Source organism: Spermophilus citellus (assembly GCF_964194105.1).
Source record: "Spermophilus citellus genome assembly, chromosome: 14".
Taxonomy (NCBI): Eukaryota; Metazoa; Chordata; class Mammalia; order Rodentia; family Sciuridae; genus Spermophilus; species Spermophilus citellus.
In genome coordinates, this window is record NC_138194.1 from 72,409,753 (window position 1) to 72,429,105 (window position 19,353).

General features: G+C 39.8%; 1 protein-coding gene across 2 annotated transcripts in view; it reads right to left on the bottom strand.

Moving 5' to 3' along the window:
* LRP12 (LDL receptor related protein 12) overlaps positions 1-2,885 on the bottom strand; it is a 94,964-nt gene extending 92,079 nt beyond the window's left edge. Inside the window, exon 1 of one of the 2 annotated variants that reach the window (XM_081265877.1) lies at positions 1,757-2,885. In XM_081265877.1, coding sequence (XP_081122003.1) covers positions 1,757-2,522 — 766 coding nt within the window. In that variant the 5' untranslated portion in view covers positions 2,523-2,885. The remainder of the gene's footprint in view (positions 1-1,756) is intronic. The other variant, XM_081265876.1, reaches the window with a different exon arrangement.
* Between the last annotated feature and the right edge of the window lie 16,468 nt (positions 2,886-19,353).

Genomic DNA, 19,353 nt, shown 5'->3' on the forward strand with positions numbered 1-19,353 from the left:
CAGCACATAGACAGCTGGACATTCCTAATCACCCTAGATTAAAGATTCCACTCACTTTCTTCTATCTCCTGGGCCATTACACCAAACTTAGAACACATCTATACCCACCTTCAGGCTAGAAGAAGCAACATAATAGCTTATTGATCTCTGGTGTAGACCCAAACCCACAAGTCACCAGGCAAGCAGGGATTACAGCTACTTCATGCAACTAACAATCCAAAGTCATACACTGGGTTTTCTGGACCCACAAAAGCACATCATTAACAATTACTACATCATATGTGGACCAAACTACCTTCTTCCCAGAAACAAAAATAATATATGACTTGGGAAAGGGAAAAAACACATCGTGAATTACACTGAAAAGACTATTTGTTGGCTCCAATTTAGGTTCACCACATTTTTTTTTTCACGTAGTGTAATTTCTCAGGTTTTAAAAGTTATCAACACATTCAATGCCACAGATAAATGCTTTCAAAAGAGATGATACTTGCTCCTGAAATACATATCGACTGAACCCCTTCACCACCACCATTATAGTAGTCGAATTAGTTATGGCAAAAAACTTAAATTAGAAAAGGTTTTTTTTTTAGTTGTAGATGAACATATGACTTTATGTTTTATTTTTATGTGGTGCTGGGGATCGAACCCAGAGTCTCACGCAGGCTATGCAAGCTGAGCTATAACCCCAGCCCAAACTTAGACTTTTTATAAGTAAAATTTACCAAAAAAAAAAAAAATGGTAACATAATTATTTTCTTCTGGAGAAGTCAAAGCGATACTCCAAAAAGAAAAGGTTGACTGTTTTCTCTGAAACTGCCTATCAACGCGTTTAACTGATGAACTAAGGACAGTGAAGTCAGAGGTGGAACTCAAATCTCTCAACCGAAGAATGTCCTCTCCAATTAATTCCACTTGGATCTTGTTCTGACCCCCAACGCAATGTAAAACACAGTCCTGACATACATCAGGACTTCACAGTTCAGCCCTCGCTTAATCTGAAAGGGTATCCCTAACTCCACGGATCTACAAGACTAGAACAAGGCAGTGACAACAGTAGCGGACGATGACGGATGAAATGACAATTGTGCTACGACTCAGCAGACTTGCACGCCCTAAGAGGGAAAGATTGAGAAGGGGCTGGAAACTATTTTCTGGCCTTCTCCCGCGTGCTCCTCCCGGCGAACCCACAGGATCCTACACGCCCGGGACCCACGGAGCCTCGGGCCCTCGAGGTGGAGGGGCAGGAAGAAAGCAGCGGGGTGCTTGCTTTTCCAGAGACCCTAAAGGAATCGGTGGGGTGGCAACATCTCCGGGGAGAGAACTTCCAGACCCAGGAAGGGCAGGGGGTGGCAGGACCGTCCCGCCGGCGGCGACCTCCCCTTCTTTCTCACAGTCGTACATCTTTGTGTGTGTGGACTGTGTCGCGGCTGCGAGCGCGCGAGGAGTCGGCGCCGGGGCCCTCCTGCCCAGGTCGGCAAGTCCGCCGCACCCCCTTACTCCACCAGGCCCCCTGGCCGGGACCCCCAGCCCCTGGCCCACACCCCGAGGGGCTCGAGGTAGGCGAAAGCATCTCCGTGTGGGGACAGCCCTCGCGCCGCATCCCCCCTTCCGTCCCCCGTCTCCGGTCTTTGTCCTGCCAGCGGCCGGGGTCTCCCCGCGGGTCTCCCGGGAAAACCCCGTCTTGGAGGCCTCGGGGCCCCGGGTCGCCCCAGCTTTGTTCGGTCAACACGGAACGAGGGACGCGGACACTTACCATACACCCCAGCGAGGAACAGCAAGACCAACGCAGACCTCCACCGCCGAGACTCTTTTGTGCTCCAGCGACGGGCCATGACCACGGCAGATGGAGGGAGCCAGGAGATGGAGGAGGAGCTGGGGCCAGACGCCGCTGCCGCTGCCGCCGCCGAGCCCCGGGCTGCTCCCTGCGCTCTCCGCGGCGGCGGGAGGGGGAGGGGAGGAGGGGCTGTAGCCGCCCGCGCGCGCTCCCTCCCTAAGCCGCGCGCCCGTTCGCACCCCGGGCGGCGCGAGATCCCCGCGAGGAGCAGCCTTCCCCGGGGCAGGGGCAGGCAGCACGCGCGCTGGCGCGAGGCGAGGGGGCGGCGATCACCGGGCTGGGGCCTCGAGCCGCACTGGGTAGCGGGCGCCGCCTCCCGCCAGACGGAGCGCGAGTCGGCACCCGCGCTCATCCGTGCAATCGGCAATCCCCTGGCCCGCCTGCCTTGGTTCCCGCCCCGCGCTCCGCTGGACTTTACGAGTCCCGGTCCGTTTTCCCCGCGACTGGAGCCCGAGGAGTGAGGCAGTGCCAATCGATGAGCGAGCGCGCGAACGCCGGTTGCTGGTTTCCCCGGAGCTGGAAAGCGGGCCCCTGAGCGGAGCTCCGTCGCTGTCAGAGCCCACCTCGCGGGCCACGCGGGTGGGGCGGGGCGGAGTTGAGAGGGTGAAGGTGGCCAGGTGTAGGGGAAGAGTAGGTGGTTGGAGGCTGGGAACTTGGGAGTTCCTTTCCCTACCCGCCACCCCATCCTGTCCCGGCTTTGGGATCGGCGCGGGCTGAGGGTGTCACCAGTTAGTGCGGGATGGCGGCACCGGGCAAAGGGTCGCGGATAGGTGGTGGGTGGAAGTGAACGCAGGCTGAGGAGCTGGATCTGACGCCCACGCTTAAGGTGCGGGGGATGAGCAGAGCTAGGTTAGTGTGGAGCAGTTCCAGTCGGGCGGGGAAGCTGTGTGACATCTCGCGGCGGGGGCGGGTGTCTGCAGGACTCCAGCGCTGGGTTGGAGCGGACCTTGGGGTCGGATGCTGGAAAGAGGGATCCTTGGGTACTCCCTAATTTCCCTAACACCCCCCCCCCCAGCTCCCAACAAATGTGACCCTTCTTCCCTTAGAACCCCTTGACACTTGTAAACATGTCTGTAGTGACACTGGTGCAGCACACCGTCTGCCTTTTTTTTTTTTTTAAATGCTTGCCCAGGGTCTTATCTCTTGTTAGATTTATCGGTAGCCTTTATAAGCAACGATAAATTATTTTATTATATACTGTCCTACTGGTTATCTCTCTTTAGTCCATAACAATCTTGTGACATAAATATTAATCATATTTTATAGATAAGAAAATAAGACTCATAGAGATTAAATTACCCGAAAAGATAGCAAAAAAAAATCGCTTGAAACAGTTTTTCTCATTCCAAAATCAAGATTATTTCCCCTGTGCCACTGCAAACCCAAGCACAATGCTTAGGGCATAGTAAATGTTAAATTTTAAGATATCCTTTTGGTGAATACATATATGACTTTCGCTGTATCTGCTCCTGATTTGTCTGCTTTAAGATCCTCCCCCGGAAAAAGGAGAAAATAAATGTTACAAAATTATAATTAAGAAATCTTGTATCATCTGGCAAAATAAACAAATGATCAGAACTGCAAAAATGTTTTCCATTCTCTGGAGAAAAGGAAGCAACTTCAGTGCTCACCCAACAACCTGCAGATTTTTCTGGTTTTAGGATCCTACCCTCCACTTGCTTGTTTCTTGAGATCTTATAAATTGTGCTGTGTTGTGGTGGGGTCGCTTACAAAGCAAAGAAGTAGACTGGGCTGCATCCCATCCTCCGCACCACTTTCAGTACCATTCCAGCATCCCTGTCCCCAATACAAGACACAGGATGGATGTCCTCATCAGACCCTTACTATCCCTGCATTAACACCCCTTCTACTCCTACACTTTCTCATTTACCTTAAACTTGTCAGGTTCTCAAAACTTTGGTAAGCAGGCTCCTTTAACAATCTTAAAATTTAGCTCTAACGAGCTTTTGTTTGGGTCATATCCATTGAAATTTACTATTCAGAAATTAAAACAAATTTTAAGTATTTGTAAATTATTTTATAATAAAAATGTGTTACACGTTTACATTGCTATTTTCTAAAAAATTAGAAGAGTGGCATTGTTTTCTATCTTCATAAATCTTAATCTGGTTTAAGACAGCTGTTTTCTCATATGCATCCAATCTGTTTCAATATGTGGTTTTGGTTGAAGTATATAAAGAAAAGACTCACAGAGATATATAAATTGGCAAAGGAAGGACTTCGTGTAACATTTGAAATACAGTCTCAGGGCCAATCCCACCAAATATAGGCTAAGTATCCTTAATCTGAAAATCTGAAATGCTCCAAAACATTGAGCTCTGAGGGTCAATAAGTTTCAGAATTTGGAGCACTTTAAATTTCAGATAATTAAATTAGAGATGCTCAACTAGTAAAGTCTACGCACATTTTCCAAAATCTAAAAAACTGAAATATGAAACTTCTGGCCCCAAGCATTTCAGATAAGCAATACTCAACCAATTTAAAAAATTCTTTGTCTATCTTAACATCTTTAAAACCCGAGTTCTTTGTTGTTTATTGGAAAGGATGCAGTAAGTAGATACAAGGATGTTTCATGGAGGAATCTTTTTTATTTACATAAAAATAATTCTAATAGAATATCAGACATTGGTAAGGAAAATGGTATGAAATAGGTATAACCTTTTTATCACCCAATCTACCTACTGGGAATCTAGGCTATTAGATCAAGTATTTCATCTGAGGAAACCAAAATCCATTAAAACTAACTGTAAAGTGGTTTGTATTGGTAACAGTTCCCCTGTAGCTAGACCACTGATTTTGTTTGGACAGTCTTCTGATCTGCAACCTATAAATAAAGCATAAATCATGTCCCTGGGACCCATGTGTTTCTTTGTATGTGTGTGCACCCATAGGCTTGTGTTACTGAAGATTTAACCTGTGGTAGTCTCCCACTGAGCTACAACCCCAATCCCCACAACCCTTATTTTAAATTTTTTATTTTGAGACTAATTCTTACTAAATTGCTGAAGTGGGCCTTGAATTTGTGATCCTCCTGCCTTAGCCTCATGTGTCGCTAGGATTACAACCAGAGCCACCATACCACAGATCCATAGGTGAACTACAGAGAGTCTCCTATGCTTTCCAAGATTGTATTATAGTTGTGTATTGATATACTTTTATAGGGAGAAGATTATTTTCAGTAGATGAAAAACCATGTCAACCAGTAAAAACATGTTTAAGAAAAATTTAGTAATGCAACTTTTTCAGTTGTTTCTCCAGTGGAACTTCAACTTCTCAAAAACGTGTAATTGGGAGTGAAGTAGTACACAGACTGCTTCTTTCTCCCTTAGCATGTTGGGAAAAGCTCACAGTCCTCTCCACTTTATGGTGGTATGCCCCAAATCTTTTTGTTTGATTTTGAAATTTTCTACTTCTCCCTTGTTTATCATCTTATACAGTGGTTAAATTTTTACTCTTATCACCCATAAAAATTCATTCCAGCCCAGTGTAGACCCTGCTCCATTTATTAGCATTTGAAAATATCATCTACACTATGAGCTGAGACTGGGAATTTGTCTACCATCTTTTATTGGAAAGAAAATTGATGATAGTGGATTTTCTACTTGGCATGCTGCCAAACAAAGCTAAGTCTTTTAGCTAACCCTCAAAGGAATGTTTTTTTTTTTAAAGAAAAACAAATAACACATGTAAATAACTAAAAGGGAAAGAAAAATTCTTGTAAGGATGGTAGTTAAATAAGATTTCTTTACAAGCAAATTGTAATTTCCATTGGAGTTGAATAACATCGGGTAGTAAATGAGATCCATCAATCTAGGCAACATCTATACCAATTCTCTAGCACATTTATTGTGATTATTATTTATTATGTTCTGTGCTCTGACAGCATACCAGCATTGTACCAAGTAGTCAAGGCATAATTCTGGCTCTAAATTAAATAGTCCAAGTCCACAGAGATTTAGTTTTGCCCTCATAAACCCAACTTCTTAACTGTAAAACTAGACCAAAGAGCATGCATGAACTTAACAATAGTAATAAAACTTACCTCTTGTTCCCACCAAGAAAAAGAAAGGAAGCGAGAATCCATTATAGAAATTGGTAGTGAAAAAGCAACACTTAAGACTCTTTATTGTTGCTTAATGTTAATTTTCAAAATGCACACTTTGTGTTTAAGCTCTTCTTGTAACGGATTGAGGATATGAACTGGAAATGCTTATAGGACAGAAATTCATCCCAAGTTCCCGTGAGCCCGTTAGCAGTGAATTTGGCAATTGTGATGGCAGCTGAATGTTTTTTTCTAGGGAAATATTACTAATTTCAGGTGCATACAACTCATTTATTTGTAATATGCTCAAATTCAAAAAGAACTTGAGGTTACCTAGTATATTTGGCATTTTGTATAGTATAATGTAGTGGGTAAAGGAATAGATCTGAAGAGTTTAACAGGGCTTCATTTGATCATGTGTTTGACCTTTGTAAGAACCTAACTTCTTGTATCTCATATTTCATCCTATATAATGGGGGAGGAGGTGATGAGGCCTCATTTGATGATATGCTTTAAGTGAAATAACAATAATTGTTAATATATATTGAGTGTCTATGATATGCTACGCATTTAATTCTCAAATAATCCTTTGACATAAATACTATTATTATCCTTATTTTTAATTTTATCTAGGTCACACAGAGGTACATGGCCAACATTTAAACTCAGGTAAGTCTGAATCCCAGCATGCATACTTAGTCGTTCTATTGTGTTGTATGTAATGCACTTACAATACCAGACTCTTACTAGGTACTCAGTAAATGGCAGCTGCACCTATTAAACCCATAGAGATATAAGCAAAACAGTTCTTATTATCTAATATCAAATAATTCAAAATAAAATACAATTACTTTCTCTTTTATTTCCAGAAGTAGCCAATACTACCTTGTGTTCTGTTTAAATTAAATAGGCATATACCTTTTTTAGAAAAAAAATTTTTAAGAGAAAAGCCTGCTTTTAAAGTTTTATTTCCTTGAATTTGGGAAAACATCAAGTAACAATTAAATAAAGCATCTGTCTGGCTTTTTGTAGCTTGTACTAATTTTTTTCCAGTGACCTTGGAGTCATTATTTATAGTTTCTTTGAAGATCAGAGAACCCTAGGTTGCTTATTGCTCTAATCTTCAGAGAAGATCTATGACAGATTTTTCTGATCTCAAAGAATATATCAAATCATATGAAACTGCTCAGTTACCAGGCCATGAAAACAGAGGTCATTTCTACTAAAGAATAGATTACTCCAGCTTCATCATGAAAAGAATATTCTCCTTGGAAATACCCAGGCGGGTTTGCATTTTGAATATGTACCAGCTGTGATGGAAAAGAACAGTCTAAGCCTTTGGATTCCCGTAGTCCGTGGCCTCCGTTGCACAGCAGGGAACGTGAAAGAAATTGTATCAGAAGCATTTCAACATAAAAATTTTATTTTCATACTCAAATGAATTAAGTAACTAAAAAAAATGTTAAGCACTTTAGAACATTTGTCAGCTCCTTCTAGACACCAAGGCACTTAAATATAGTCACATTATTACTAGCTCTGCTTAAATCCAAACACTCCAGAGATGGTAACCCCAGTTTATAAATACTTATATATACAAAATTTCACAAATACTTTTTGTCCTTTAAATGCATGGCTTAAGGCAGTTCATGGTAATTAGCAGGTAGAGACCAAGGAGGCTACCTCAGCTGTCCTGTGAATGAGAGGAAAGGGCAAAGTTCCAGAGCAGCTGTGCTGACAGCTCCTGGCTTGGATTCCCAACAGCTCTAACCTTCAGTACTCTGGAGACCAGGACTTAAGGGAATAAAGTTCCTTTGGACATTTTGCCCTTTTATCATTGCTTCTCAGCAGAAGCAGGGAGCCAGGCTGCCTATCATGCACACTTGTTATTCTCCACTTCTATCCCACCTTCCTATTCAGTGGATGATGTCTTTCAAGATATCCCTTTTCACATTGTTGTCCACCCTTGTTAGGATAAAGGTTTCCCAGGAGCCTCTTAGGACAGCTTTCAGAACTGTTCTGGCAAGCCACTTTATGGACATCCCTTATTAACTTGGAAAAGACCATATTAAGAATTGATTCACAGCCCTCTCTGAACAAAGAAATGCTCTGCATGCCAAATCCCATCTATAGCCTACAGCCTGGTGCATTTGCTAATCTGGAGAATAGACTTAGAATATTCCGATTTTCCCATCTTCATTGAGAAAGAAGGAAGATGAGAAGGAGAGGAAGTTCCAAAGAGACAGGGACTTTTATCTGTTTTGTTCATTACTGAATCCTTAGCACCTTTATGAAGGCCTGTCACCAACAGATGCTTGATAAACATTTATTGAGTGAATATATAAAGGAACTCAAGAATGAAATAACTCCCTGGGGAAAATGAAAAGCAAAGACGTTAGACAGTGTTAATACAGAAGAGAGAGAGGAAGAGAAGATAGAGACTTGTCCTAATATTAGTGCCACAAAAGCCCTGGTAGCTCTGGAGCCCAAGCAGAAAGGAGTGATGGTTATTCTTAGGAAGAGCCAATAAACTTCACTGCAGGACAAAGCACATGTATTCTTGTGCACCGATATTCAAGATATTGTTTAATGAGGTTTTAAAAAATATTCTAGCACTGAAGCCATAGTTTTCTATAATTTTATTATTAATGTTTAATGTTTTTATTGCACTAGGTAAAATGGGCTTTTTATGGCCTTGGCTATCCTTATATGATCTGTAAGTTGGATACTATTTTATTGATTATTAAAATAAGTAGGACATTTGTTCTCTACCCCTTCAGTAACCCTTAAAAAAGGCTATTCTCAACATCTTCCTTCAGCAAGCTATGAACTAATACCTTGTTCCAGGTGTGCAGAAAGATTCCGATTCTATTGTCTATGACATTAAGCTGTTCCTTAGCATCAGTCTGAGGTGATGAAATTAATATCCAGTACAAAGTCAGGATCACAGAGCAGATAAGGGAACCTAGATGGCCAGATCTTTGCAGAACACAATCAAGACTGCTAATATATTATGAATTTCTGGGCCATCAGTCACTATTATATTAAAGTGTTAAGTACAAAGAACACTTCCCAACTTCAAAACCTCAAAGTAAATTATCTGTACTGCTCATCATTTGTTATTATCAATATTGCCTTCTCTCCATTAACATGGAGCTGCTAAAGCTGATTGTTCAGCAAAATAGCTTCAATTCTCTATAAATTAGCTGGAATAATGTTGGCATTTTGTAATAATTCACTTCATATTTTTGAATATTTGAAATATGCTGAAGGTTATAGACACTGCAGTGGTCAAAGACATTACCTGTCTCATTCACTTAGCAGTAGAAGTCCTACTCTTGTCAGGCTAGTTATTGTAAAGGAGTTTATATAGTCTGGTGGGAAACATATCAGTATATATGCACAACACATGCAACAAAAATATTTATCAAGCACTTGTTAAGTACAAATCATTGTTCCAAGTGTTGGAACTGCTCAGTAAACACATAAGGAAACTGCCATGCTAAAGTATAAGACACCAGAACCACAGGGGAGAATTAGAGAAAGCCTCGTAGAGGTAAAACAGAAAAATGAAGGATGAATAGGGGATTACTAATAAAGAAGGAAATATACAAGGGGTAATGGGAAAGCCTTCCAGGCAGAGGAACAAGTGGAGATATGAAAGGAGAACAGAGTGTATTCTGGGAATGGAGGCGGGTGGGGTGGGGAGGGAGAGGGAGAGAGAGCAAGAGGGAGGAGAGGTAGATGGGGAAAGAGAGGAATTTCACAGATAATTAGAAATTACCTCATAAAAGGTGGTAAATAACATGCTAATGATTGTAGTTTTCTTTCTTTCTTTTTTTTTTGTACCAGAGATTGAACCCAGGGACACTTAACCACTGAGACACATCCCCAGCCTCTTTCTTATATTTTATTTAGAGACAGGGTCTCACTGAGCTACTTAGAGCCTGGATAAGTTGCTGTGGCTGGCTTTGAACTCACAATCCTCCTGCCTCAGCCTCCCCAGTGGCTGGGATTACAGGTGTGTGCCACCATGCCTGGTTTGTAGTTTTCTTTTGTACAATTAGGGAGATGGGGAGCCTCAAAAAATGTTGAGCAGAGGACTTCATTTATGAGGGAGGCTGAAATGGGAGGGGAGGAAATCTGGAGACCAGCAGGAGGATGATACTGTCCTAAGGAGAGGCAACAGGCCAGTCAATGTGTAGAGCAGTGCGAAGACAGAGTAGATAACACACTGAAGAGTTGTATGGAAGACAGAATCTGCAACTCCAGATTTCTTGGTTAAGTACCTGGATGGTAGCAGTTTCTCCTCTGATGGGAAATATGGGGGGAAAAATCCAGGAGGGGAGAAAAGACAGAGAAAATGAGGAGTCTCACTGTGCCAGCACATTCAGGTGACAAATCCAGTAGGCAGTTGATATACCAGAGGAGCAAAATGAGCACAAGGTAGAAAACTACTGGCATTAATGATCACCTCTAGACAGAATAAATTTGCCCTTAGAGAATATAAAGAAAGCATCTGTCTTTCAGGGGCAACGTTGGTCGAGGGAAAAGAGCCAGTGGTAAGAGGAGAACGAGAGGGAGTGGCCAGTTAGTAAGAAGAAAGAGAGACAGAAAACCTAGGATCACAGAAACCAAGCAAAGGGAATTTTGAGAAGGAGGAGACATAGGCAAATCAGTGCCAGAGAACTCTAGAAATAAAAGGTCAAGATGTGGAGAGGAACCAACAGAATTGCCTACAAGAAAGTCTAGCATGCGTATCTGAAGGCTCCTGCAGAAATCTGTGTGGCCTTTAATTTAGATCAAAGCTGAATTCTGGGTGACCTATATATTCTTTTCTTATCTCATCAAGCATATTCTCCCCCCACTCCCTCCCTTTCTCTCTCTCTTCCCCTCCTCCACTACCTCCCTCCCTCCCTCCCCCTCCTTCCCAGTCTTCCTTTCTCTCCATCCCTTCCCACCTCTCTTTCCCATCCTGTGTTTCCTACAGCATTACACATTTTGAATTTTAAACTTAGGAATTTCTAAGTTCAGGATGGATCCTGGACACAACAGTGAAGTACATATATTTGTCTTCACCATCCAATGGTTCCTTTCCTCTCCTCCGATCCTCTCCTCCTATCCTCTCCCCAGCTTTGCTTACATTCTCTTCCTCTGACTTCAGCCTTCTGACAGGTTCATGTTTTTCTCACCCTCAGCTTTCCTCCATTAGCAATGATTCTCAGGGAAAGAACTTTATAAGCAAATCCATCTTGAAGCCAAATATGGTCTCTCTCCCCGAGTATTTATAACTGAACAGATTGTTAGTGGAAGTTTCAGGGTGGAATTTCAGGGAGAGATTTGGGGTCAGGGAAGTTTCCCACTGCCCCTCTGAGATCGCTCTTCCCACAAGGCAATCCTTGCCTGAGGAGGAAGATAAGTCAGTGTAAGAATGTCTGATTTTTTCCTCCCACCACCATACTAAACCTTTAAAAGACTTAAAGGTCACAAACATTTATTGCATCTGTAATGTTCTTTTTGGGAATTATATTTTTGGCTGATAGTATTTCAATGTACTTAGTTGCTAACATAATAGCCAAAGAACACACATCCTTTATCTTGTTTAATGCCAATTACTCTGTCACTGTTTTGCTTGGAGCTATTGGAATAACTTCAAAAATGGCTCAGGACAGACAAGCTCAACTCTACAGAGGCCACATATATCTATGTTTCCCGAATCAGCTGTTTCCTATTAAAATTTTTAAGCAAAATTAATGACTGACTTCTGTATAGCCAAGTTGTTTGATAATGCTTTTTATTTAATTCGGTTTAGGGAAGGAAAACAATCTCATTAATCATTTTTTAAGATTCAGTTTATGCATGCAGTAAAAATATCATGTTTCCTACAACATTTTTTTTGCTGAAGTTCTCTGATTAGCAAGAAAGAATAGCTCAGTGAGTAAAAAATTCCATTATGAACTTTATTTTTTAAAGCAAAATAGATGAAAAAAGGATTTTCCTACTCTGATATGCAATGGAAAACTATATTAATTTTTGTTCAGTGTATCATTTATAATGTGTTATGCTTTCATGAATGTTTTGTATCTCACGTAAATTAGTTATGCTCTTAATCCTCTATTTACACTTAAGCCTCAGGGAACAAAGTTCCTAATAAATGCACTGGGTAAAAATATGCTTACTAAAAGAGAGGAGGAAGCATACCAACCCAAAGATATCCAAACCAGCAAATGCCTAGTTCCAGAGGACTGCTTGGGACCTGGCCACAAAACACAGTGACAAGCACCTGAAGGGTAGAAAGTTGTTGATTAGCAATGCTTTCCATTAAAGTTCAACTCATATAAGAAATGCAGAAGAAAAAAATCTTAAGTACATCTCTTAATGATCTGGACAGACTATAGGTTAAGTGAACTGATAATAACTATAGGAGTTAAGGGAAAACACTAAGAAATAGAAACATTACTCAAAGGAATGATGAGAATTTTATCATCAGAAAAGAGAGCTAGGCACAGAAATGTTGGAGTAGAAATAATTTACTCAGGACCTGGTGTGATCTTATTTCCTCTGAGGTGATGTCTAGGGCCATTAAGTAGAAGAGGCATTTATAGAATCAGAAGACTGCCAGAGCTGAAAGGGTCATCTCTAGTCCAATCTCCTCATTTTATAGGGGAGAAAACCAGCTCATTCATGCCAAGGTAGTAAAACTTTGTGAATTCTGTTGAGGGACAGGCATTTGGGGAGAAATGGGGCCTAGAACTAGACCTCCACACTCAGGTGGAGATGGGGAAGGAAAGAAGCCCATTCTCACAGGAGGAGAAGGGCACATGAAGGGCTAAGGTGGCAGGAATATCCCAATGGATGTATAGAGAGCACATAGATGTTTCTAGAAGGCCAGTCAGTTGGAACCTGGTGATCCAGGTAGGTAGCGAACCCAGGAAACTGGAATATCATTCATTCATTTTCAATCCAGAGACAGGTGCCAGGTCCCTAAAAAGATGAAACATCTACCTAGAGCAAGACAGGTCTCCAATCCCAGAAAGACTGAGAAACCAATTGGGTCAAAAATAGATAATCAGCCTTGAATTAGAATAGATTTCAAGATGGGTAGTTCAGTTTTAGAGCAAGAGAGATTCCTGGTACTGGGCACGAGGTCAGAGTGATAGAAGCAAAGGAAAATAATGGTGTGTTCTAAGATGCTAGGACAGAACATTCTTAAGGGGGAGACTTTTCTAAGAAACTAGGAATTTGGTGGCTCTAGCTGTGAGGAGAAAAGGGCTTCAAGTCTAGGAGAGCACATTGAGTCACTTCTGACATCCCAGATCCAACTTTGCTCAAAATACTTTTGTGCATTATCAGGTGACTTTTCACATTTAACAGATGTCTTAGTCTATTCAGGCTGCTATAACAAAAATACCCTAAACTAGGTGGCTTATAAACAATTTATTTCTATGAGAAATAAGATCAATATGCTGGCAGATTCACTTTCTGGTGAGGACCTGCTTCCTGATTCATGGTCAGCTAGCTTTTCTGTAACCTCTCACAATGGAAGGGGACAAGGATATCTCTGGGTTCCCTTTTATAAGAGCATTAATAATATTCACAAGGGCTTTGCCTTCAAGGCCTAATTACTTCTCAAAGGCTCCACCTCCCAGTATTATTACATGGAGGTCAGGATTTAACACATGGATTTTAAGAATACACAAACATTTTGTCTGTGAAATCTAGGGATTTTACACAAATAATTCTCAAGGATAGCTTAGAATTAGCATCATAAAGATGGAGAAAGAATTAGAAAACCTTTTTCTCTTTGCTTCCTTATTAATATTAAGAATTATTATCCAGGTGAATCTCAGCAACTTGGGAAACTTTAAGCAGGAGGATCACAAGTTTGAGGGCAGCCTGGGAAATTTAGAACTGTCTCAAAATAAAAAGGGCTGGGGGTGTCACTCAGTGGAACAGTGCCCTCGGTTCAATTCCCAGTACCTGAACAACAAAATGGAAAACAGAAACAAGAAAAAACCTAATCGTTCTCATGAATTGCAATAAATTTAACAATAGAACTTTGAATCATGGCTCTTGTTTTTATATCCAGCAAAAAGAGAAAAGTGAAGAACAGTGAAAATATAACTAGAATGTCATACAGAATTTCAGATGAATGGGATAATCTATGCTGTTTGAGAATTAAGATTAATTAATATTATTCAATTTACCACTTACTGGCACCCTACTATGTGAAAGAGCTTTGAATTGAAGGTTGAGATGATGAGATGGTTTAATGTTATATGTCACCTTCACTAGATTATGATGCCCTGTTATTTGACCGAAGACCTGTATAGATGCTGCTGTGAGGGTATTTAAAAAATATAACTAATATTTAAGTTTGTAGACTTTGAGTAAAGCAAATTACCCTCCATAATGTGAGTGAGCTTTGTTCAAGCAGTAGAAGGTTTTAGGAGCACAGATCAAGGTTTCCCAAAGAAGGAAATCTCAATATCTTAGCACCATGAAGACCCTCCCTGGATTTTCATTCTATTGCCCTGTGGTGGAATTTGGACTCAGGGCTGCAAAAGTAACTCTTGTCTGAATTTCCTGCCCTACAAATTGCAGACTTACCCACACAAGGGACAGTTCTTTTTTTAAAAGTAAATCTCTCTGATCAATCATCTTTTATCTATCTATCTATCTATCTTCCTTCCTTCCTCCCTCCTTAGTTCTGTTTATCTGGAAACCCCTGACTAATACACATGGCCTGTTTTCTTACTGAGAACCAATCAAATGCAGAAAAATTGTCAATATTTCAAGTAGCTTGATCTAGTTATGCTAGTAGCATTCAAATTTCTTTTTTTAATTGTTATTAGAAAAACGACACATCTCAGAATATTGTACTTCAATTTCTCATGCCAAGACTTGATTAGTTTTGTCTAAATTTGAGTCATAATAAATCTTGCATCTGCTGAATCGCTGCCATTTTTCCTTTCTAAAGATCTTTAAGCCAAGTTCTCAGAGGGACACATGAAAATATCTGGGAGGCCAAAGCAACTAGGGGGAAGCTGACAATCTGAAGGGCACTTTGATGAGCAGCCTAGATCAGAATGGATTAAGTATTGCCAAGCATTTATTATTAAAAAAATGTTGTCAAGAAATTGATTTATGGGCTGGGGATGTGGCTCAAGCGGAGGCGCGCTCGCCTGGCATGCGTGCGGCCCGGGTTGGATCCTCAGCACCACATACAAACAAAGATGTTGTGTCCGCCGATAACTAAAAAAATTAAATATTAAAATTCTCTCTCTCTCTCTCTCTCTTTAAAAAAAAAGAAATTGATTTATTATTTGTCATCAGTCACTAAACGTTTAAATAAACAACGGATTTAAAAAATCTTTTCCACATATATTTTTATGATTTCTTAAAAGTTGAATGCAGCCTAAAAGGATCTAGCTTACTGGTTTTACAAATAGCACAGAGAAATTCAATGATTTTCAGTAGTGATTTATTCTCAACCAGCTGGCAGAGTGAATTTTTAAAAACATGTCAAATCATGTCACACCTACTTCAAAATGTCCAAGGGCTTCCTAACTCACTCTGAGAAAAAACTAAAGTCATTTCAAGTTATACAAGCTTCTCCTTGATCTGTACCTTCCTTCTGTGCCCCCTGGTTACCACTTTCACTTCCTTTTCTACTCTTATCTTCCTAGTGCCTTTAAGTTCATGTATATGTGAGAGAGAATGGTATTGAGATTTTTAAAAGAATTGATCCATGCAATTGTGGGGGCTAGCCAGTCTAGAATCTTGAGGGCAGGCTGGAAGGCTAAAGACCAGGGAGGAACTGATTTGGAAACTCGGGTCTGAAAGTCTGAAAGTCTGGAGTCGGAATTCCCTCTTCTTAGAGGAGCTTTTAGTCTTTGCTTTTAAGGCTTTCAACTGATTAGATGAGGCCCACCTACACTATGTAGGATAATCTGCTTTAGCCAAAGTCTACTGATTTAAATATAATTCTCATGAAGAAATAGATGAAAGTAACATATAGACTGATATTTGACCAAATAACTGGGTATCATGGCCTAGCCAAGTTGACACACAAAATTAATCATAATGGTTTGAAGAAATGAGAATCAGAGTTATGTAGAAGCAGCAATGGTGAGCAAAGAATATGCCCACGGATAGCCAGTCTGACACACTGCTGGTGCAATTTGCTACTTAACATGAGTTTTATTCTTCTAATGTGCATGAATGGGTTTGGCTTCAGAAACAGGAACCAAGGTAACCAGATAGGTTTTCAACTGCTAGAGCAAGTTTGGTCCAAGATCTTTGATACTATAGCCATACATGTTGAAAATGTAATCTCCATATCTGCAGGGGTATATTGAACATATTCAAACAAAAAGTGTGTCTGAAGTGAACGAGTACTGTTTTTTTTTTAATTTGTCATTAATCCCTAAGCAACACAGTAAACAGCTATTTACATAGCATTTACATTGTATTACGAATTCTAAATAATCCAGGGATTGTTCAAAGTACACAGAAGATGTGCTAAATTAGATGCAAGTGTTATGCCCTTTTGTATAGGGGACTTGAACATCTGTGGATTTTGGCATCTGGAACTAATGCCCCCCCTACCCCATGCTGAGGGATGATTGCACTTATTCAATAGTTCAAATACATTTCTTCATTTCTCCTCATACATATAAAACACTGAAAAATGTGTATATCATGTGCATTAGTACAAAGGTATTCTCCATATTATGTTTAATATATATTTGTGTATTTTCCTTACTTCCTATATTTAAATTATGAAAATTGTTTTAGAAAATATCATGTGATAGTGAGTACTGTGCATTTGGTTTTAATACTAGTATCAGTGATGATGATCATGAGCTTCTCATGTTGCCATGAGTACCATCCAGGGACTGATCAAGGTGGCATCTCTAAAGTGAGACCCTACTTCTATCAACTTCATTACACCATACTGGTTTGGATGTCTCATAATAGACTCTCCTTCTGAGCCTAAACTGTCAAACTAGGTCAACAATAAGGGGTTACCATTTTGGTTTTTGGGGGCTAGATTATGTATATGCATTAGCTTTTATATATTATACACTTTATACATATTCAGACACATAACCCTTTTTTAGTTCTGGATGGTGAATTGTGTTTGTCATGATGATGCTCAATGCCAGTCACTAAAGAAGTCTGGTTTCTTAGAAGGAAATCTTATATAGTTGTTGTTTGACAAACCTACCAAGCAGAAGACTGTAGCTATGAATCCAATGACCTTTCTCTCTATTTTGTGAATTTTTTGATGTACTCATTAAAATATTTTGTTATGGTTGTATATTGTTCCATTTCATTACTGTTGTTTTTCTGTTTCTCTAGAATATGCTTTCTTCTTCCTTTTTCTGGTAAGGTATGGACAGGAGCTTCTTTGATTTCTACTCCCGCATAAGTGCCCTTTGAATGGTGATTTTTTTTTTCAATTTACTTTAGCATGGTACTCATAATAGCCACCATACATTGAATACACACTCTAATCTTTACACAAGCTATTCTTCATAATTTTGACTTTACAATTCAAGTAACAAAGGCTCGGATAGGTGGAGTAACTTATATAAGATGTCACAGTCAATAAAAGGCAGAGCATGATTTGAACCCAAATTTGTTGAATTCCGGATTCTTTCCACTATCTCAGCTATGCACAATAACTCATATGATCCTTTTAGCAATAACAAGATATGACATTTGGGAACACTTAATATTTACTTGTTTTACACATTTGATATGTTCTTACTATCTCATTTAATCCTTAAATAGTCTCACAAAAATAGATAACTATTATTACCCTTATTTTGTAAAAGAAGAAATAGAGGCACCAAGAGATTAAATAATGTGCCAAAGTCAGACAACTAGTCACCAGTGGAGACTGGATAAGTAAAGGAGAGGTAATTATGATTCTGATTTTATAGATGAAGAAACAGAGATCCAAAGACATCATAATTTGTTTCTGCTTGCAAAGCGGGTAAATGGCAAAGTTGGGTCTTCTCAGCCTTCTGATTCCAAAATTCATAGCTTCAACAAGTCACATAAAAATTATTTTTTTAAAAAAAGTGAAGTTCTTAATGGTTCTTAAAGATGTAAGAGCTATGTGATGAGAACACTAAGCATTTGCAGTGTATAAAACTTAAATGAAGTGAATGCAAGAGATGCAGACAGAACACATTAAGAACACTAAATAACAATTTCACAGCATGAAGGGTAACTGTGGACCATTCAGAAGCAGCAATAAAAGACAATCCAACCAACCATGTAGAAATCAGAAATTGGATTGCTCTTTGGAAACAAATGTCATGAGCAATTGTAAGGATATTTTTTAATCTATGCAATAAATATAATCTTTTATGTCTACATCTTTCTTATTACTTTTTCTCCATGTATAATAACCAAATCACATTGGTCACTGTTTTAGTCAGCTTTTCACTGCTGAGACCAAAAGACCTGACAAGTACAATTTTAAAGAGGAAATGTTGATTTGGGGATTCACAGTTTCAGAGGTCTCAGTCCATTCCTCAGAGCCCAAGGTGAGGCAGAACATCATGGTTTGGAAGGGTTTAATAAAGGAAAGAGGCTCAGGATGTTATACCAGAAAGTAGAGAAAAAAAGACCCTACTCACTAGTGATAAAATGTATACTCCTAAGGCATACCCCTAGTGACTGCCCCCTCCAGCCATTTCCTTCTCGCCTTTAGTTACCACTCACTTGATCCCTATTAGGAGATTAATACACTGATTGGGTTAAGGCTCCCATAACCACATCATTACACATCTAAACCTTTTTGCATCATCTTACACGTGAGATTTTGGGGGACACCCTCATCGAAACCATAATAGTCACTTTTTTCAGCATTTCATAACCCACTTGATTCTAATGTATGAAATATGATTTGTCAAGAGCTTTGTAATGTTGTGAACATCCAATAAATAAAAAAAAATATATTTACTCTTAAAAAAAATAAAAAAAAAGAAATGCAAGTATTCATGACTTTAAAAAGAATTTTTTAAATTTGTCAATGAATCATTATTTTATTTATTTATTTATTGCGGTGCTGAGGATTGAACCCAGGGCCTCACACATACCAGGCAAGGGCTCTACCACTGAGCCACAATTCCAGCCCGCATTACTTTCTTAAGACAATGCTATACATTTTTAACCCAAAACTCTAGAATCTGAAAATCCATTTCTAACCTCAAATTCCTGCTGGCTCTTTTCTTTTTGGAAGTATAAATATTTACTACCAACAATAAGTATTAGTGATAAAAGAATTATTGTTAAGGCAGAACTTGATCTCAGTCCTGACATCTGGATAATGCGCTTATATCTCTGGTAGCCATAGTTCTGCCTGGCAAAAGCTGGCTCACATATATGTCATTTGGGACAACAACAAAATTTGAGACAAAGGAGTTATAATAAA